We start from the raw sequence: 23,915 nt of genomic DNA, 5'->3' as shown, positions 1-23,915 counted from the left end.
CTGAACGGTGAAAGTAAAAATCGTCAATATCAAATTTGACCTCCATTTTGTCCTCAGTAACAACATATTGAAATTTGAAAAACTGAAAATTGGTTGAATGGTTCATGAGTAAATGCAACATGACTGGTAACACAATTTTTCAATCTTTCAAGAACCATAACTCCTGAACAGAAATAGTGAAAATCACCATTATTGAACTTGACCTCACTTTCGTCATCAATAACAACATAATAAAATTTGAAAAGCATTGGTTGAAAGGTTCATGAGTAAATACATGGACACGACTGGAAACACCATTTCTCAATCTTTCAAGAACCATTACTCCTGAACAGAAATAGTGAAAATCACCATTATTGAACTTGACCTCACTTTCGACATCAATAAGAACATAATAAAATTTGAAAAGCATTGGTTGAAAGGTTCATGAGTAAATACATGACACGACTGGAAACACCATTTCTCAATCTTTCAAGAACCATTACTCCTGAACAGAAATAGTGAAAATCACCAGTATTGAACTTGACCTCACTTTCGACATCAATAAGAACATAATAAAATTTGAAAAGCATTGGTTGAAAGGTTCATGAGTAAATACATGACACGACTGGAAACACCATTTCTCAATCTTTCAAGAACCATTACTCCTGAACGGTTAAAGTCAAAATCATCATTGTTGAACTTAACTTTCCTTCTGTCATCAGTAACAACATAATAGAAATTTAAAAGCTTTGGTTGAACAGTTCATGAGTAAATGCACAGACACGACTGAAAATGCCATTTTTCAATCTTTCAACAACTATAACACTACGGTAAAAGTCAAAATCTTCATTATTGAACTTGACCTCCAGTTTGTTGTCAGTAACAACATATTAAAATTTTAAAAGCTTTGGTTGAACGGTTCATGAGTAAATGCACGGACAACATTTGGCTGCCGCCCACCATACACTCCCCAAATCAATAACTGACATTTTTGTCACAAAAATCCAGTTAAAAATGAATGAGATGTGATATGATGAGACAATTATCTACCAGCAACCAAAGGATGAGGAAATAAACAGCACAGTGCATCTTTAAACAATGAGCAAGACCAATACTGTATAGAGGTAAAGCCTCAAGCAATGTTTATAACAACATAAAGAATGTTCAATAAACATCAATGGATGAAAGAAAGAAGCGGTATCACTAAACAGGATAAAAAAGAATAATCAAAACCATCTGAAACATAATTCAAAAGGAACAAGCATCAAATCTGATTAGGGAAGTTGAAAGCATGTATTTTATTAACTCCATGCTCTCTAATGTCCTTGTTTTCTAGTGAATGTCAAAATTATGCAACCTCCTGATTTATGTCCATTTTATATTCTACTCCAAAAAGAGGAAGATGACAATCAAAATTGACAAAAATCTGATTAAGAAAAACCAACAATATTTTGGTTAAAAACATTAAAAAAAAACAAAAAAACTAACAACAGTCCACAAATCACAAAGAACTGGAGACTTAACCACCACCAACTTTGTGTGATCAAATGTGCTACAAAAGGATCCTAAACCACATGTGACACCCATCATGTTGCTGAATGATTAAATTATTAAATTGTTCTCAGCCTGAATATGCATCAAATATTAACCTCAGAACGTAAAACAACCAAGAAGTAATATAACAAAAGGAACATCAAACATAAAATCCTTTGGTAATGAAGTGCAGATATCTATCATCTTTGAACATTACTACAGCCATTTTTTGGTCAGGTGAAGCGCAAATCCTCCAACCACACATTACTTATAATGATACTAAATGAGTTTTTACATTAAAATTACCAAAACCTGAACAGAATATCTTCTTGTAGAAATTTAAATAGGGATCACATTTTACATTATAATTATAAAATACCTGATTGGTGCAGACAGGTGGTCATAATACCAGTTAAACCATCTGACTTTGATGAAAATATAATATAAGCCAAGACTTTATTTATTTACATATGTATATAATTTGTGTTTTAAAGTCTAACAAACAAAAGAGTAACAAATGAACGAATGTTTCCGTAGTAACATATACAATAATATATTGAAATCACCATCTTAAATTTCCAGCACTCAATTCAAACAAATTGTTATAAGATCACATGCAAAACTTTTCTGTTACCAATCTTTCAAATTTTGGAAACATTTTAAAAACATTTTTGAAATAGCCAATAGTAATTATGAAGAATTCTCATTTTGAAGTTCTGAGATAAAAATAACATTTGGAAAAAGAGAATTTTTAAAATTGAACAGATATTTTTTCATGAACAATATTGAAGTTACCTTTAATCAATTATCAATGAGTTTTTGGTGGATAGGTGTTTTATTTGCAAACATATCACATCTTGTCGGTAATTCATATATTTTCCCTTTGATTTTACTGCCTAATATTTTCGAGTATCAAGGTACTGGCTGTATCACTGAAAAAATTAGGCAATACATTGTGTGACGTCATAATTACCGATAAAAAGAATAGTAGGTAGTTTTGATTTTGATACTGACTATATCATCTGGAATATCTTGACTGGACCTTACAAGCTCGTCTAGATATTCCACATGATATAGTCAGTATCAAAAACGAAACTACCTATTATTCTATATTTATTTGGCAGAAGTCCTTTTGCGCAAATAGCTATTTTCAAGATGTATCATCCTTTGTGCAAAAACTTTCAAATGATACTACATGCAGTTAAGACAATTTACCATACTAATATTAATATTACATGATAATCCTTAATAAAATATGGTACCAAAAAAAGAATCCTTTATAGAATTAGGGACTTTTGTTGCAAGCTATTCAAAATGTTTCATTGTTGCACAAAAAAGGTTTTAAACAAGAATGTGTCCATAGTACACGGATGCCCCACTCGCACTATAATTTTCCATGTTCAGTAGACCGTGAAATTGGGATCAAAATTTTAATTTGGAATTAAAATTAGAAAGATCATATCATAGGGAACATGTGTACTAAGTTTCTTCAAGTAGATGTGACTTTAACTTCATCAAAAACTACCTTGACCAAAAACTTTAACCTGAACTTCGCACTTTCATATTCTATGTTCAGTTGACCATGAAATTGGGGTCAAAACTATAATTTGGCATTAAAATTAGAAAGATAATTTCATGGGGAACATGTGTACTAAGTTTCAAGTGGATTGGACTTCAACTTCATCAAAAACTACCTTGACCAAAAACTTTAACCTGAAGTGGGACGAACAAACAGACGAACTAACGAATGGAAAAACGGAGGCACAGACCAGAAAACATAATGCCCCTCTTCTATCGTAGGTGGGGCATAAGTGGGGCATAAAAACTAACATATATATAGTCTGTCACATATGAAAAGAATATAAACATGTTTTGTAATAATTTTAAAACCCTTCAATGATAATATACATAATAAACAATATAAATGCAAATAACTAGGATATGTTAAACTACAGAAACAAAACAAATGAGAAACTAACACAAACTTAAATAACTGGTGATCAAAACATACCAATGAAAATTAATACAAAATCAAAATGTTGTATTATTTCTGTAAATAACTTTGAGCTGATATAAATCTATAGTTTATGTATTGCAATATTTAATTCAACAAAATATTTTGGGACAATTCAGAAAAAACAAATGTTGAGTCTACGAAAATTAACCTCATTTGATATTTAGTGATAGTTGATAAAGTGTGATAATTTTGTGTCATAGCTTTGGTTATATTTATTCTTTGAAATCCTAGAAATAAGTAAAATATTCCAATATACCCTTAACTGTTTAGAGGAACATAAGAGACAATTATATAGATTATGATGGGTGCTTCCCAAGTTTTTTTCTATTTGGAAATTACACCTTTGAAACACCTCTTCTTAGAGGGGAGTAAAAAATATCCATGGTTTGTAAATATATTTAAAAAATATTCAAAATGTGTTCTACTAAGTCATCATCAAAAAATTTAATATAATTAGTTATGAAGCAAATGTCTTCTACTTTTATCCTTACTGCTATGAACAATATACCTCATTCTTAAACTTTACAGTAAACAAAACATGTCGAAATCAAAAATTTATACATACAATCATAAAATTATATTAAAATCAGCTGTTTGTTTGGTTCAAATTTACAGTATACATTTTATATTTAAATCACATTAGACATTGTACATAAGATTAAAATTTTCAAAATAGGTAAAATAAACAAGTAGCATGGGTTTTGACCTGTATTTGAATACTGTACATTGACTTTTAGTTGTAAATACTTTGTCTTTTGGTCTCTTGTCATAGTACATAAGGTTAACATTTTCAAAATAGGTAAACACATGGAGCAGTAATGATTTTACCCATTGTTGAAGGCTGTACATTGACAGTTGTAAATTACTTTTGGTCTCTTGTTGAGAGTTTATTGGCAATCATAAACATCTTCTTACTTTTATATGTCTTGCTTCATTGAAATGGAAAACTGCTGGAAAGGGGGATTGTATACAAATGTAGTTTCAAGAATTTTCTTTCTATCAATCATTGCCTAACAAACAGTTGATTTTAAACAGATTAACTATCACATCTTCTTATATTCCTATACAAAGTATATCACAGAACAATTTTCTCATTTAACTGACTATTGAAGAAATTCAGATAACATACTTACTTTTAACATTTTCTATTTATTTACATATTCTACAATTGTACATATACATAATATATTTTGATTCATATTTTCAATGAATGTTAGAGAAAATCAAACCGAAATTAATCTAAAATTTAGAAAAGTTTATTTGTTAATTTAAAATTGCAGTGGTTCGGAATTTAGAATTTTTCAAAATATTCATTGCAAGATGAACCAAAATATTGTCATACATTATGGCCCAGTTTTAGGGACCAGTAAAAGACATGATATGTTATTCTAATATTGGGATATCCATTTAACTTGGCAATGTCAACTCTTTTATTTTTTAAATCCAATAAGTTGCAAAAATTTAAATTAAAACTTATTCTGAGAAAAAATGATATATCCCTTGCAATAAATACACCTAACAAAACTACACCCTCCATTCTCAATCATTTTCAGACTAAGTCCCTCACTTCACTTTCTGCAGTCTAACTAACTTTTTTGCTTATATTTATAGCCGTCAAGATGGATTTCACTGAAGACATGGTTATTGTTGACCTTCAAACGGAATATCCTTCATTTAACCTCAATTTTAATTTGCAATTGAGTTTGTGAATACTTCAAAATACAGTTGTTAAAAGATATACTTTATTTAAACAGTTTTGTCCTCCAGATAATAAGTAACAATGATTAACAGTGCAAATCAATAGGACATATCTGGTATCTTTTAGTTCATCCTTATTAACATTCACATCAACAGCACATATCTGGTATCCTTTAGTTCATCCTTACTAACATTCCGTCTAATTTACATCAATTTTCTAATGTCCTCTACAAAAACTAAGCAACTTTCATCAAAATTCCCAATCATCAACATTAATATTTTGAAGATCAGCTACAAGTTCATCTTCTGGAGAAGGTGTGGCTGAAATAACAAACAGACATAAATATCTGATGACTAATGTAAATTCAGAAATTATTGCATGCAATTATTGTTGTGATTTTGTCATTTTAGACTAAAATGCAATTTTAATTTTTGCGATATTGAAAAAATCCTGTTCAATTCATATAAAAACTAGATGTGTCAAAGCGACACAAATGGCCCCATCTCAAAAGTTAATAAATCTGCAATTTCAATAACACATGTGGACACAAAAATAATGGTAGTCTCAAATGTCAAAATTTAGCTCAAAAACTGGAGGCGTATAGAAAAAAAGTCTGTATAACTGTGATTTTCAACAATTTTCAAAGTTGTAAACCTTTAATTTTGGCAAAAATTTGCAGAGCAAAAAGAAACTGAAACTAGATCTGTAACTCATCATGGTTAACTAGCATACCAAAAATCAGCCCAGTAAATGAAGGTGTTAAGAAAAAAAGTCTGTATAACTGTGATTTTCAACAATTTATCAAAGTCCAAAGCCTGTAATTTGGGCAAAAATTATTGGAGCAGAATGAAACTTAAACTAGATCTGTACCTCATCATGGTTAACTTCCATACCAAAAATCAGCCCAGAATCTGAAGGTGTTTATAATAAAAGTCCATATAACTGTGATTTTCAACAGTCCAAAGCCTGTCATTTCGGCAAAATTATTTGAGCGGAACAAAACTTTAACTTATTAAATCTGTAACACATCATGGTTTACTCACATACCAAAAATCAGTCTAGAATCTGAAGGCATTTAAAATAAAATCGTATAACTGTGATTTTTAACAATTTATCAAAGTCCAAAGCCTGTAATTTCGACAAAAAGTAGCGGAGCAGAATAAAACTGATACTTGATCTGTACCTCATCATGGTTAACTCACATACTAAAAATCAGCCCAATATCTGAAGGCGTTTAAAAAAAAAACTCTGTATAATGGTTTGTTGCAGAATGACAAAATTTTGGAATTACGCAATTACTGAATTTCAGACAAGGGTAAAACAATATGGCACCGACAACTTCATTGCGGGGCCATAAAAATTAAAATGTGTGAGTTTAAATTATGGCGATTATAACAGTATCTCATTTTCTGCAATAATTTCTGAATTGACATTGTATCAATTAGTCAGCTTTTGAATTTGTTAGTACAGTCAAACCTGATTAAACCGGACCCTGCATAAACCGGCTTCCTGTACATTCCGGCCTAAAATGAAAGTCCCATTTTTTCCCCTTCAAAGTCATTGTTAAAATACCCTTAGTAAACCGGACCCTGTGTATTCCGAATTCCGGTCTAATTATGAAGTCCCAATGCTCTTAATTACATTAATTATTACCTGTCAAAACCGGTTTGTCTAATTAATTTCACTGATCGATATGCAATCAAAACATAATTGTTTATACAATATGACTTTTCAGGATACTCAATTAGTCAGGTGTTAAACTGTGAAGTGAACTTACAATCTTAAAGTAGTGAGCTGTATTATTTATTGAAACATTATAAACGTGTCAATTAAACAACAAGACACACCAACTATATCTCGGTTTTAACTTACGTTTTGTAACTTGGATAAACAAATTTAAATCGCAGCATAAGAAATTTACAACGTGATGTCAAAACCCTGGGTTCCCTGCTGTGAACCCCTAAACAAATGACCTTGATAATGAAACACACCCGGATGACAACAATCAATGGGTATAGTACACTGTACGACAACGTTTCAATAGTGATGAAATTACGTTTGATAATATTCTGGCTTTTTGATCAGCCATTCCAACATTTCAAATAAATGATCATGGAAGTAAATCGAAACTTTCGTCTCACAATCCAAACAACGCGAGCATTAGGATGCAAATGTAAACAATGGAAAACGAAGTAAAAGTATTTTAATTGATGAGATATTCTTTAACATTAAAGAGAACTTGTATATGCCAACTATCGGACGTCATAAGTCATTAACTTCCGGTCGATACGGAAACCTGAATATACCGGCTCACTCTCCAAACCGGCCCTTTTTCATAGTCCCGTAGCCGGCCGGTTTATACAGGTTTTACTGTAGAATGTTTACCAGGGGATTGTGGAGAACCTACTTTTTCTAATTTGTAAAATATTTAAATTAATACCCCATGAAAACCATGAACATTGGTTTTCCATTAAATAATAATGAATCCACAGAATCAGAAATGTTAACCATGACAAGAGTAAGAAAATATTGAGCTTTGATTATTTTATGTTTACACTGGTACATAAGCTGCCTAGAAGGAGCACACTTAATGGAAGAGAAGATAATTCAATTTAATTACACTTGTTTGAGACTATGTGTGAATAAAGTATCAATTTCTCTGTACTGAACCATGTCTCTTGTCTTCACCAAGAGTGGTTTTACCAATTTTGAATTGCACCTGTCCCAGGCAGGAGCCTCTGGCCTTTGTAAGTCTTGTAGGTTTTTTTAATTTGAGTTCATTTATGTTTTGGAGTTTGTTGTGACGTCTAATTTTCATGAACTAGTATACATTTTTTTAAGAGCCAGCTGTCGCCAGCCTTAGGGTGAGGGATTTACTTGCTGTGATGATGACCCATTGGTGGCTTTGGTCTGTTACCTGCTCTTTAATCAGAATGTTGTCTCTTTGACATATTTACCATTTCCATTCTTACTTTTTATGAATTACCTGATTGTAACATGTCTGCTCTCAATGGCTGAACAGGTTGAACTAATGTTGGCAAAAAATCACATGACCTTTTCTTCAAATGTTTGAAAAATGAATGGTTTAATAGTGATGATGCAGTTGGCCTGAAAAAGTATATTAAATCATCAATGATTAAAATTAGTGTTGAAAACAGTTAACTGGTTAACTGTAACCGGTTAACCGTTTGAACGACCCAATATCAAAAGCGCTAACTGGATTTTGTTCAATTTTGGTTGATTTAATATAAATTTGTATTGAAATCATTAAATACACTGTGTAATTATGTTTTCTTTAAAAATTGTTGTCTTGATAATTAATTTGACAGATTAATTGTCCAGTATATTGATTGTCATTGCTTATCAAAAAATATAAAACTGATTAGAACTTGTCCCTCAGCTCGGGGCAAGATCTCAATTAGTAAACATTTTTTAACAGAAACTTCAACTCAGTAATAAGATTTAATTTTACTATTTACTTCATTATTTCATTTTTAATCTAATATTGTGTAGACCTACATCTGAATGTGCAATCTCCGTCATGCAAGCATTTGTCATACTTTAAACGAAATGCTAACTAAAAAATTGTGAAATGCAAAACAAATGTGAATGTAATCAATGTCTATTTGATAGTATGAGTACCATGCTTAATAATTTTAAATTGAAATACTCCACATTATTTTCCAAGACATCAAAAGAAAGAATCATCGGATTCTGACAATATTAAATTCTACGAGATCAAGGAGGGTTTTTTTTCCATCTGAAGTTATTACAAACCCCCAGTTGATACAGAGTATTTCATTATTAAAAGCCAAACTTTGTCAGGAATCTTTATAGACAAGCCTTATAATACCAAAGGACAAACTTCAATTCATCGTATCATAAACATGTAAATGTATGACTTGGATGGAAGGTTGCTACATTGACACTCATTGACACTCATACCACATCTTCTTATATCTATGCGTAGGGTACTATAGATAAGGCCTTTAAACATCAACTTAAACTACCGGTTAATCAGTCAAACGATTATCCGAGTAACCAGTTAGACAAAAGTGTACGATTTGACAACACTCATTAAAATAGAACTAAATGTGAAATATTGCATTCTTCATTCATTGCTAGAAGTCACATACCAAAAGATTTCTTATATTTGTTCCTTTTATTCTTTTTTTTTTAATTAACTTCTGTTTATGTTGATCCAACTAACCAATTATTATGTGCTCTTCTGTCATGAGTTTGTGTTCATTCTGTTATTTTTTCTATAACTTATTACTCATTTTCTTCTCTTTGTTTTGATATACATGTTATTTGTTTTTCATGTTTTCTCTTTGCACAAAATTTTATGCATTTAATATTTTTGTTATAACTTTTTCACTTGGAATTTTGGAATAACTTATTTCCAAATAAAGAAGGATTTATGTTTTCAACATGTAAATTCATCTTTATAAAAATGTTAATAAATTCTGCTTTTTGTGCGTATTATTAACATATTTAGTTTAAAGCTGTATGTAATAAATTAAACAAAAGACTGAATAATGTCAACAATTTTGTTTAGAAATTTGTTAACTCTTTGACCTACTGACCTATCAGTAGGATCTTTCTCTAAGCAAACATCAACAAAGTTATGGAAGTGTTGAGAGAATTTCCTACGACTGGCAATATCTACAACTTCAGCTCGACTTTTGGCTGTGTCTACGTCTATTCCAGAATCTTGAGCAACTACAACACAGAGGAGAAAGAAAGATCATTTTAAAATCATTATATAGTCAATTAATCAAATTAAAAAAAAAGACCAAGCATAATACAAAATTTGTATTAGTTATCCTTTTAAGCAAAACATGAAGCAAACAAAATTCAGCTAACATTGAAAAATTAAGAGATATATAAAATTTGTCGACTTAGTACTTGATGAATAAGACTCTATTTCTTAAGCCATGTAAAATATGAAGATAGGATGTATATGTATATGTGAGTGGTTGTGAACCTTTTCAAAATTTCTTCATTCACTAATTGATTCAACAAACTATACATTTTTGAAGGACATATATTGCCTATTTGCACAAATTTGTGAATTTTTAAAAGACATTTTTTTTTAAATAACTTGACTGTTGCTTTCTGAACAAGGCTTTAACACATAAGCAACAAACAATCAATAAGACTGTGGAGCATACATTTGCCTATACTGTTTAAATAATACATAATATTTTAAACACACTTAAAAACAAAAATTCTTAATTGAAGCAAAATAATATTTTTTCAGAAACAAATTCTTTCATATAATATGATATATATATCTATTTTAGAAACAAATCCAAAAATCTTGAAACATTTGCCCTTGTGCATGACTTCATACTAATAAATCCAAACCTTAAACTAGAGGCTCTTCAGAGCCTGTGTCGCTCACCTTGGTCTATGTGCATATTAAACAAAGGATACAGATGGATTCATGACAAAATTGTGTTTTGGTGATGGTGATGTGTTTGTAGATCTTACTTTATTGAACATTCTTGCTTCTTACAATTATCTCAATTTATAATGAACTTGACCCATTAGTTACAGAGAAAATTTTTTGTTAAAATTTACAAAAATTTACAAAATTATTAAAGGGCATTAACTCCTTAAGGGGTCAACTGACCTTTTTGTTCATGTTGACTTATTTGTAGATCTTACTTTGCTGAACATTATTGCTGTTTACAGTTTATCTCTATCTATAATAATATTCAAAACAAGTGAAACTGTGAGCTACTGCTCACTGATGATACTCCCGCCGCAAGTGGATAATATAAATAGTGTAAAAATATACAAGTGTTCGATAAACAGGAAGTTGTCGAGTGATGAATCTGAAAACGCATCACACGGTATAGCTGACTTATATAAATCCTGAAACCAAATTTCAGAAATCCTTGTATTGTAGTTCCTGAGAAAAGTGTGACGAAATTTTCAACTTGGCTATCATGTGTAAATCATACAAGTGTTTGGTAAACAGGAAGTTGTCAAGTGATCAATCTGAAAACGCATCACACAGTATAGCTGACTTAGTTAAACCCTGAAACCAAATTTCAGAAATCCTTGTATTGTAGTTCCTGAGAAAAATGTGACGAAAAAATAAATAGTGTAAAAATATGCAAGTGTTCGGTAAACAGGAAGTTGTCGAGTGATGAACTTGAAAACGCATCACACTGTATAGCTGACTTATATAAATCCTGAAACCAAATTTCAGAAATCCTTGTATTGTAGTTCCTGAGAAAAATGCGACGAAAAATATTCATGGGACGGATTGACTGACGGACGGATGGATGGACAGACTGACGGACAAAAACAGTATACCCCCCTTTTTTAAAGCGGGGGTATAATAATAGCAAAAACAAAACAGTATAATTTCCTTAAAATTGCCAATTCAGGGGCAGCAACCCAACAACCCGTTGTCCGATTTGTCTGAAAATTTCAGGGCAGATAGATCTTTACCTCATAAACAATTTTAACCCATGTCAGGTTTGCTCTAAATGCTTTAATTTCAGAGTTATAAGCCAAAATCTACATTTTACCCCTATGTTCTATTTTTAGCCATGGTGACTATCTTTGGTAACTATCTTGGTTGGTTGGCCGGGTCACACCACACATTTTTTAAACTAGATACCCCAATGATGATTGTGGCCAAGTTTAGTTTAATTTGGCCCAGTAGTTTCAGAGGAGAAGAATTTTGTAAAAGCTTACTAAGTACAACGACAATGACGGACGACGGACGCCAAGTGATGAGAAAAGCTCACTTGGCCCGTCAGGCCAGGTGAGCTAAAAAGTGAGACGTCCCGTTGTTTGAAACTGACTATTCCCTTTTTTATATTGTGTTTAAACTTAAAACATTTTATATTTTTTTTCTATCCATAAGGAATCATAGCAAAGCAGAGACACTGATATGGATATCAGTATAAATTGTTTAAATGAAGCACAATGTCATTGTGGCAGGATTTTCAGATTTGCTTCTAAATTAAATTTAGCATCTTTTAATATTTTTATTGATGATAGATGCAAAAGTTAGCCTGATAATAATATTCTAATGCAATGTATTTTCATCAGTTACAATGACCTCCCAAATGTATAATTAGTATGTTAAATACAATGAGCTGTCAAGTTCCATTTTCTTATCTATCATGGACAAAATCAATTTTATCGTAAAACATTTATTCTTCCAAAGGGCCAATCAATTAAAAATTGGTGCTAAAAATCGTATATGTATAGAAAGAACACAAAAAAGAAGCAAAAAAATGCATTTTCTGTTTTTTATTGGTGGTTTCTCAAAAATTCATACACTTAATTTTGTTATAAAATGTTAACATTTGGCTGTGAACATTTCTTTTTTTAATAATATGAAATATAACGGGTCACCAGATACAATTTTGCTGTCTATATTTACATTTACAAGATGTCATCATTTAAGTTGGTTTAAAAAAAACATGGAATAAATACAATTTTGCAGGGTTTGCTTGTTTTACTTATTTACTTTTTTTCAATCTATAATTGATTTCTACTGAAAACAAATGTATCTGTTGACCCCATCTAATAATAAGTTTTATTTTATTATAATAGACATGTACATGTATGTATCTAATAACCTGAATATAATATAATGCATTGTATACTAATATATGTCTATATGTAAGTTTAAGTATACTAATGTATATTTCTCTGAATAAACACTTACAAAATGTACAATGCTCATCTATATAGAAAGCATGACAAAACAAATCTGTTAGCTGACAATAATACAGACTCTGGTGTTAAAAAAATGTCTAATTGGAATTAATTCTTTTGATCTGAAGAGTTCGATTTTTACTGAAATAAATTTGATTATTTTTTTTGGAGACCCATGTTTGACAAGTAACTAGCATAAACATTTCATAAGATCTATCTTTTCCTTTTTTATTTCAATATTCTAACATTTCTTCCTATAAAAATAAATGACGTTTTCCCCTGTAATCCATATATACAAAATATGGTAATATTGCACAACCAGTACTCTGAAAACAAACTTGGCTACTCATACATTTATTCATATTTTTGAAAATAGTATGATATAAAGTAATATTTTGACATAAAAATATTCTATTGTCATTTTTTATTGTGACTCCAAATGATAGTGATATTCAAACATTCTTTCAGGGTTTTTTCATTACTAGGTAATTGCCAAAAATCTGCATTTAAATTTACTTTTTTCATATTTACACCAACAAAAATAAAAAAATATATCCAACACCTTGAAAAACAAAGATTTGAGTAAGAAACCCTGTAGCAATAAACACATCAATTAAAGTGCATGAGTATATTTCAATAACAACAGCAAGTTTGTTTAATAATGTTATATTGTTTAAAAAAACACCATACAAATCAAACTGTATAATTTAAACTACAAAAGCTGAATTATAGAAATGCATTATTATACTTGCATAAAGCAAAACCTATTTATGAAATATTAAAGCAGTAAATAATTTCTTTATATAGAAAGTGCCATCCTTAGGTAAAATAGTTTGAGCTTCAAATAATTCACAATTTTTAGAATAAAAGACAAAATACAAAATAAAATATATTTGTCTCTATTCATATAAAATAAAGTCTTCTTATGCATGTTATGCGTTAACTTCATTTTCTGAATTTTTATCCCAAATAAGAAATCAGCAATCAATCATGCAGGGGAAAGATTTGACAAAACTTTCAATATCTAATAAACCTAATATTCACGTTACGCAAAACCAATAATTGTTCCTAAAAAAAAAAATTACAACAACAACAACCCTCCCTCTTAGTCAAATATTCCTTTTAAGGGCCTCCTAATTCCAAAATTAAGATTTTTACCTTGCGTTGCATTATCATCATCACCAACTAAATCAGCTATAGTTGTACAATCTATAAGAACAGGCTTTGTTCCATGCATCTTTTCCAGTAACATCTACAAAACACATGTAATTACAAAAGTACATAGATAAGCTGTGGTGTGAGTGCCAATGAAACAACTCTCCATCCAAATAACAATTTATAAAAGTAAACCATTATAGGTACAGCCTTCAACACTGAGCCTTGGCTAACACCAAACAATAAGCTATAAAGGGCCAAAAATTACTAGTGTTAAACCATCCAAAATGGAAAAACCAACAGTCTATAAGTACAGGCTTAGTACCATGCATTTTCCAGTTTTCATAATTTCAGCAGCTCCTTTAAAATTCTAATAAGATTTGAAACATAACAAGAAAATTTGAACTATTCTGCTGGATATTGACAAGAGATACAAATATTTTACTTATATGAAATATAAGTTTTGTTTATACAAACAAGAGAATAATTAATATCCGGTGAAAGATGCTGACATCATTCATTGATCCATTTAACATCATTGACCACCTGTTTTAGTTTGAGAAAAATTTCTATGGTATTTGACACTTTGAGGTTATGGAGTCTCACCAGGGAAAACATTAATATTTTCCTTATCAGATACATGTCACAAGCAATTACTCTTGGTGAGGAAATGCAGATTATGATAACAGATCTTATAACATTTATTGCACAGCATATCATTCTGAAGGCCAAATAAGGTCAGTCTCCTCCCACTGTATGATTTATGTACCCAATCTGCGTGTGAAGCCATATGCATGGTTTTTGTATAATCACTTTCTAGGTTCACAGCAGTTTGACTAGTTGATATAGTTAACAGTGCTATTATTCAAACCTGAGTTAACTGCATGTCTGCAAACGGTTCTGCACCATTGGCTAACTCACACGCTGTTATACCAATACTGTAGATATCTGATTTGGTATCATACCCCGTTAAATTCTGTAATATATTAATACAAGGTAATTTAAAATTACCAGTTCTAATATGATGTGATTCTTTGGTTTTGTAAACAACATTGTAAGAAAAATATGAGAAAAATACTGTATGCATATATGTAACGTTTTTTCTCTAATTCTTTGTCAATTTATTCCTTTCTGCACCCATTGTATAAAAAAAAATTAATCAACATGTGGTTCGTTTGATCTCAGTACTTCATTGGTTAAAATCCGATTATGACATCAAATTTTCTTGCTCTCCTCTGAAATTCCTATTGTGACTGCATGAAAAAAGGCGACCATGTAGACATGTAGACGTTAAATAGAAAGAACACATCCTTTTGCAGAGCGTTCGAAAAGAAGCAATAAATTTGCCTGCATAATGTTAGAAAATCATCAGAGAAACAGATTCCACCACCAAATCTTGTGTAATAAGATATTTATCCACTCTAGACAGTTAAGTTTTAAATATTTTAAACGACAAGCAAGCCTTGTGTTATAAATTTGAAAATTTAACTGTCCCAAGTGGATAAATATTGTATTACACAGTGCAGTGATAGAATCTATATATAAATAGATTTACAGTTGTACATAGTTATGGCTGTTCAGTTAACAGCCCATGAAAATCCACATTTACCACAACCTATATCAACACTATCAATTTCACTGAGTGATAATTGAAATTGAAAAAGTATTTTATTCTAATGCATAACAAAATGAATTAATGCATTACAGCTTGGATATATATATATACATGTACTAAAATAAAATAAAATTCTGTGAAATTTCCATTAATGGTCTTGGTATATTAAACTGAAATCAAAACATGAGGTCATATTGAATACTCTCAAGCAGGAGGTTATTCGGTTACTTTTACAGTACAAATTCAAATGATATCTGATTATGGTGGTATTTTTGTGGTAGGTGTTGTTTCGATTCTATTCCAATAATTAGAGATTTATGGATTTCAGCAAGTAATTACAGTGGCTTTGTCCTCTGCACACATTTCTTCACTTCAGTTCATCAAATTACAGTATTTGTTCTTTTAGAATCAAAATAGTTTTTGTAAGCCATAGAATTGTTGTCCTTTTCACAAAGACCAAACAGTAATATTCATTTATTCTTATACCTCATAAGAGTTAAAAATAAAAATTTAAAACTTAAGGTTTTGTCAGTTGTTTTATTTCATTTAAACAAAAATACTGCATCAATATCGGTCTTTTATTATTTGAAAAATGACCATGAATGGGAAAATTTACTTATTATCATTTCTTAAAACTTAAATGTGTTTTTCTTTTTCAAGTATGTCATTTTGCCATTCTGTTTTATTTTTGTGATTTTTGCTACGGGTATTCAGAATGTCAAGAAAACACCAAATAAGCTGCTATTTTACACTTACCTGTGCTAAAATTTCTGGACTGAACCATTTCAACATGGACACACATGTGATTGGGTACTCATGCACTGTCCTGAGTCGATGTCCATTCCTTATCATACTATATGCATTACGTATTCCTGTCAACGACACACGTCCATCTGCTGACAGGAGAATATGACTAGCTTTAATGCCCCTGTAAAGTATGGCAGGATAATCAGTAAATTAAAGGTGGTACCTAACACTGCAGGGAGATAACTCTGTAAAATCAGCTAAACATTTCAATTACGTTGTGTTGTTAGCATAAGGGAATATTAAGCTTCTCAATGATCAAAATCAGTGTTTGTCAAACTGCTCTATAACCAGTGTAATTTTTCTGATAAAAAGGTTGGTTCAAATTTTTTGAAATATTTATATTTTGTCAAAGGGTCAAAGTAAAGTACTTTGTCAAAAAATTTTGAAAATAAAACGAGACAAATTAATTTTAGTGAAGGTGTTGGTTACCACCTTAACCTCTTGTAACCAAACTCTTACATACATGTACATGTACTTGTCTTGAAATACATATAAAGAGTGGCATTAAATCATGTGATTAAATAAAACTCAACTCAATGCTTTATCATGTGATGTCCTTGTGGTAAGGTGATATATATAAATCCCTAATAAAAATCTGCCAAAAATAAGAACAGTGATAATAGCACATTTTTTTTTGGTATATACTGTGGATTCATTTATTTTCCTGGGTACCAATTTTTGTTGATTAAGGAAATCTTGTATGCTTTCATGGATATTTAATTTTGTGGTTTTGCCCAGGTCTGCATACAATCCTATAGAATATTTGTCATTCTTTGAACATTTAATTTCTTGGTTTACCTGTACCTAAATAATCCACGAAAATTGATATCCAATGATTAATAATGAATCCACAGTATATTGTTGTTTACTAGGACTAGGTATTTTTAGGATTACTGTTATTTGCTAAATTGCTTCCCAAATCTTTTTTTTCCCTATTCATGACTAATATAACTCAAATGAGACAAAGTTGACATTTACTCTAAAAAAAAATTGAGCAATGCTTTTAAGTACTAACATACCTATGTATAATACCTTTGCTGTGTAAATATTCTATACCTTGGATTACATCTCTCATTATATAGGCTACTGCTAACTCAGATAACCCATTTCCAAAATAGGCATGGAGTAAATCTTTACAAGATCCTGTAAAATAATATTCTGATAAGGAGACAGCCTTTGTATTATGAGTAATATTAAGATGAGTGGGCCTTTTTGGATTTTTTAAGTGCTTGGGTCCAATGTTTAACTGTGCTTCACCTTTAAGACCAAGTTATATACATTTAATGAATAGATGCTAAACAAAATTATGAATTTACATATAAATTTCAAAAATATTAAGCATACAAATTTCCTATGAGTGTAAATTACTCCATGTTAAATTTAGAGCAATACTCTATAGTCGAGAGTCTAGACTGATGCAAAATTTTGATCTTATCACTTTAATATACAACTACCAAACATGACATTAACACATGTATAATCATGTAAATATCGTAAAACCAGAAGTTGCCACCCCGTAGTCGAATTTTTGCCTGTTTTCATGCCTTTTAAGTTTGAACCTCTAAATGTTTAAAGTCATATGAAACTCAAAATTTAAAAAAAAAAATTGAACATGTTTTATTTTTGATAATACATTATAGATGCATTATAAAATCAGAAAACATGCCAGCAAAACTTAATTTAGTATATATGCATGCATTAGTTCAATAATTTGGATAACATTAAAATTTCAAGAGACAAATTTCATGACTTTAATGTACTTGATTTCCTTAATGGCTGGTCAACATCACACCTGATAAACATTGTACAGTGTACACTAGAATTAATATCATATGTTTATTTAATAAGAGGAATATTTTACCCATAAGTTAACAGGTATGTCAGCTCTATTGTTTAATGTTTGCTTTTTACATATAAAAATACCAACTCTTCTGCATTTTTCCTATCTCAGAAACAAAATAATTGACTTGTGAAAAATGTTTTTTTTATCCCTATGTAAAGAAACACATCAAATAATCTTGCAATATTGCTGGTTGGGACAGATTTGCAAATACATATATTAATTCCTAGAGTCAAATTTTTAATGTATAGTAATTGAATTAATTTGTCCCTTGATCAAAACAGGGAATAGAGTATGAAGAAGGATACTAAAAAATCCAACAAAAATATTGCAGTGAAAAACGTGTCTTCAGTTCCTCTGGACCTTCCAAAATGTGTGTGCCAAAATAAGCACTAATATATCACATTATAACTTTAGTAAATACTAACCGTATGCCATGATTGGCAAGATTGACCATATTTCATTATTGGTAACAAATGTTGCTCTAGTTGGTAGAACATTTTCATGGTATAGCTGTCTGGACAGGATTATCTCATTCTGAAAAATAGTTTGTATATAAACAATGTAAGATAACTTACTTCATCTATTTATGATACAGATATCTCATCTCATCTCAACCTGATCTCATCAATATATACTGGAACACGTCAATGACTCTTTCCACTGAAAATCTAACCAGTATTTTTATTTTTTGCCTCTAATGAAATTCAAACTTTCTCCACAGTAGACCTTTAAATTTTCAAACTTTAAAATGTGATGTTTTTCAAAGTTTTGTATGGCTGCTTTCTCATTGATGTAAACCCTCAGCTGCTTTAATTCATATTCATTCATTTTGTCATCAGAGATGACCTCTTTTTCTCATAACATTTCAACCAAGGAGGAGCTGAGAAAACGGACTTTTGTAAATAAAAAAAAATATATATTATTTGTATCATGAAAAGCAAACTTGAGTAAAAAAGGAAGAATTTGTTGCACAATTTTTTTTACCTTTGGACCTGAAATGCTAATTCTATGATAACACTCATTACTTATTATCTCTAAATAAATTGAGAAACAGTCTTTTCAACACAGGTATAGCTGATTTTTTTTTATACTAGTCATTTTGGTGCCCTTGTCATGTTTATAGCTTGCTGTTTGGTGTGAGCCAAAGCTCTGTGTTGAAGGCCGTATTTTGACCAATAATGGATTACTTTTTAAACATTGTGACTTGGATGGAGAGTGGTCTCATTAGCACTCATACCACATCTTCTTATTTCTATGACTTACTTGTAATACTGAAACATCATGAGGATAATGATCCAAGTCTACCCGCTTCACTGCTACAATTTCTCCTGTGGGTGTGTACCGCGTAAATGTAATTGTAATGGCTTCATCACAACCTTTACCTATAATGAACAACAAGTTGTATCTAAAATCATGAGCATCACATAAAATGTATTATCAGTGGCGGATCCAGAACTTTTCATTTGGGGCTGGGGGAGGGGGGGACTGACCTAAGGGGGACCTGCTCCAGTCATGCTTCAGTTTCCCTATATAATCAACCAAATTTTTCCCACAAATGGGGGGGGGAGGGGGGAAGGGGGGAGCCTGGATCCGCCTATTATTATCTTATTATGATTATCTTTTATATACAAACTCACACAGGTGTAAATTATCAATCAGCAAAATTATACTTTAAGTATACATATATACATGTACATGTACCGAAAAATCTTTGAAAATAAGTGAAATGGCTACAAGGACCAAAGACTATAAAATTTTACCATACATTTTGCACACCCTGAAATGTCTCCCTTACTTTACTTATCAAAGTTGAACTTATGTTGAAAGTCTGCATTATGAAGGTTTTACTACAATTTACAAACTGTTACTTTTCTACTATTTCTTCTACTTCTACTATTCCTAAGCTAACATTACATTATCAATGATCAATGTAAATGAGGTCAAGGTCATATGAACCCTGTCAACCAGACATGGACATCTAACCATACAACACATAACCTATTGCTTAAAGCATGTCTAAACAGATCTAATAACAAAATCTTAACACTGACTTATGAACCATAAAATTAAGGTAAAGGTTAGATGAACTCTGCTAGACAACATGTACACCATGCAATCATTTAACACACCAAATATAGTTCACCTATAACATGTACATGTATCTGATAAGCTGACAAGACAATGCAAACATAACTTTGACCAATGAACCAAGAAAATGATGTCAAGGTCATATGAAACCTGCCAGACAGATATGTACCCCTTACAATTATTTCATATACCCAATATAAAAGTTCTACAGCTTATAGTATCGGATAAAAAGAAAAAAAAAAAAAAGAACTTCCATTTTCCAATGACCCATAAAAATGAGGTCAAGGTCAGAAGAAACCTGCCATACAGACATGTACACCTTACAGTCATTCCATACACCATTTATTGCTTATATTACTGATAAGAAGATAAAACACCAAAAACTTAACAATGACCAATGAACAAAAAACTGTTATTATATATAATGATGGATACATGTAAAAATAAAAGCTATATTCTAACATGACGTCCTTCAAACGCTTTGAGTACACACCCGTGGTAAAATATGAATATATTGCATTGGCTGTTCCAATCGTACTCCCATGTCATATGTTTTTTTTATGAATGAAGAAACCGACGTCATAGAATAATGACTTAAGAATTTAAGCATTTTATGGGAAAATACACCCTTCTGATACCTAATATCATCACAACAAGGAATCGTAAACAAACGGTGCTAAAATGTGGGATAAGCCCATTTTTTTATACATAGAAAACATATTAGGTAAATTATCATTAAAATTCATCCAAATCTATCTAAATACGTTATTTTAAATAGTTCGAGCATTTCATTGATTCTGTTTGCTCTGTTCTTTTACGCCAATCTAAAAGTGTGTTAATTTATGGGAACAGCAAATAGTTGCCTCCACCTAGAGTGCTTCGATCCAAAAGAATTGCCATATTTGTCCTATTAGAATCAAAATGATTCATGGGGGCTTGAATATATCTAGATTTTGCCACGGGTTGTTCCTTTATGCCGATATTTTAACCCTTGCTATCACTCAGGGTAAAATATTTGTCATAAAGGACCAACCCGTGGTAAAATCACAATATATTCAAGCCCCCATGAATTATTTCTTAATTAATACATTATTTATATATTATCAGTTTGAATGAGATTGTGAAATCCCAGTATTGTATTCCATCCAATGTAATAATGAATGATTTGTTCACATACCTATAACTGTATATAATTCATTAAACGCTTTGTCCATACCTATAACTGTATATAATTCATTAAACGATTTGTCCATACCTATAACTGTATATAATTCATTAAACGATTTGTCCATACCTATAACTGTATATAATTCATTAAACGATTTGTCCATACCTATAACTGTATATAATTCATTAAACGCTTTGTCCATACCTATAACTGTATATAATTCATTAAACGATTTGTCCATACCTATAACTGTATATAATTCATTAAACGCTTTGTCCATACCTATAACTGTATATAATTCATTAAACGATTTGTCCATACCTATAACTGTATATAATTCATTTAACGATTTGTCCATACCTATAACTGTATATAATTCATTAAACGATTTGTCCATACCTATAACTGTATATATAATTCATTAAACGCTTTGTCCATACCTATAACTGTATATAATTCATTAAACGATTTGTCCATACCTATAACTGTATATAATTCATTAAACGATTTGTCCATGCCTATAACTGTATATAATTCATTAAACGATTTGTCCATACCTATAACTGTATATAATTCATTAAACGATTTGTCCATACCTATAACTGTATATATAATTCATTAAACGCTTTGTCCATACCTATAACTGTATATAATTCATTAAACGATTTGTCCATACCTATAACTGTATATATAATTCATTAAACGCTTTGTCCATACCTATAACTGTATATAATTCATTAAACGATTTGTCCATACCTATAACTGTATATAATTCATTAAACGATTTGTCCATGCCTATAACTGTATATATAATTCATTAAACGCTTTGTCCATACCTATAACTGTATATAATTCATTAAACGATTTGTCCATACCTATAACTGTATATAATTCATTAAACGATTTGTCCATGCCTATAACTGTATATAATTCATTAAACGATTTGTCCATACCTATAACTGTATATAATTCATTAAACGATTTGTCCATACCTATAACTGTATATATAATTCATTAAACGCTTTGTCCATACCTATAACTGTATATAATTCATTAAACGATTTGTCCATACCTATAACTGTATATATAATTCATTAAACGCTTTGTCCATACCTATAACTGTATATAATTCATTAAACGATTTGTCCATACCTATAACTGTATATAATTCATTAAACGATTTGTCCATGCCTATAACTGTATATAATTCATTAAACGATTTGTCCATACCTATAACTGTATATAATTCATTAAACGATTTGTCCATACCTATAACTGTATATAATTCATTAAACGATTTGTCCATACCTATAACTGTATATAATTCATTAAACGATTTGTCCATACCTATAACTGTATATAATTCATTAAACGCTTTGTCCATACCTATAACTGTATATAATTCATTAAACGCTTTGTCCATACCTATAACTGTATATAATTCATTTAACGATTTGTCCATACCTATAACTGTATATAATTCATTTAACGATTTGTCCATACCTATAACTGTATATAATTCATATAACGATTTGTCCATACCTATAACTGTATATAATTCATTTAACGATTTGTCCATACCTATAACTGTATATAATTCATTTAACGATTTGTCCATACCTATAACTGTATATAATTCATTAAACGCTTTGTCCATACCTATAACTGTATATAATTCATTAAACGATTTGTCCATACCTATAACTGTATATAATTCATTAAACGATTTGTCCATACCTATAACTGTATATAATTCATATAATGATGGATCAGCAACATATTCCATCATTCTTCCCACATCTCCATTACTGTCAAGGTCATCTTTGTTTGTTGATTTCTGAAAGGAAAATATTGCAAACTTTCTTAGCTTTACCAGGGGAAAATCTAACTCTGTGTTTCCTTTACAAACCTAACAAAATTTGTGCTTCATGCAATAAGATTGAATCAGTCTAATATCGTACTTTTACTTCAGTCCTGGGGAAAAACACTGCTTAATTTGTGTCCTCTTGGCACACAAATTTTTAATGAAAAGTTCTTGTTTTTGATGTCAATTTTGTATAAATTATTAAATTTCTAGATTAATTAAAAATTATCAAAAATTACCTACAAATATTTTTAATGTAAGTTTATGACATAAAGGGTTGTTTGTGGTACTGAATTACCAAAATTTACAACACTTTCAATTCTATCCTTTTAAAAACACACAAATTCTAGTCACCAATGGTTCAACAATTTGCCATTTCAGAATTTTATGCATTCTTGGTAATATATTTAAAAAGTGTACACCAAAATGTTTTGATTGGTTCAAAATGTCCCTCA

The 23,915-nt window shown here is 30.4% G+C and overlaps 1 protein-coding gene across 5 annotated transcripts in view; it reads right to left on the bottom strand.

The window, feature by feature from the left end:
• Positions 1-1,956: 1,956 nt before the first annotated feature.
• LOC134708399 (STE20-related kinase adapter protein alpha-like) overlaps positions 1,957-23,915 on the bottom strand; it is a 41,271-nt gene continuing 19,312 nt past the window's right edge. For all 5 annotated transcript variants that reach the window (XM_063568894.1, XM_063568896.1, XM_063568893.1 and 2 more), the window contains 10 exons: positions 23,334-23,433; positions 19,604-19,722; positions 18,766-18,874; positions 17,517-17,640; positions 16,447-16,618; positions 14,947-15,051; positions 14,079-14,172; positions 9,815-9,950; positions 8,215-8,336; positions 1,957-5,548 (listed from right to left, as the gene is read on the bottom strand). In XM_063568894.1, coding sequence (XP_063424964.1) covers positions 5,478-5,548; positions 8,215-8,336; positions 9,815-9,950; positions 14,079-14,172; positions 14,947-15,051; positions 16,447-16,618; positions 17,517-17,640; positions 18,766-18,874; positions 19,604-19,722; positions 23,334-23,433 — 1,152 coding nt within the window. In that variant the 3' untranslated portion in view covers positions 1,957-5,477. The remainder of the gene's footprint in view (positions 5,549-8,214; positions 8,337-9,814; positions 9,951-14,078; positions 14,173-14,946; positions 15,052-16,446; positions 16,619-17,516; positions 17,641-18,765; positions 18,875-19,603; positions 19,723-23,333; positions 23,434-23,915) is intronic.

The sequence above is a fragment of the Mytilus trossulus genome, chromosome 2 (genome assembly GCF_036588685.1).
Source record: "Mytilus trossulus isolate FHL-02 chromosome 2, PNRI_Mtr1.1.1.hap1, whole genome shotgun sequence".
NCBI classification, from domain to species: Eukaryota; Metazoa; Mollusca; class Bivalvia; order Mytilida; family Mytilidae; genus Mytilus; species Mytilus trossulus.
The sequence above is the reverse complement of the archived record's forward strand: the minus strand, read 5'-3'. Positions and strand labels throughout refer to the sequence as shown.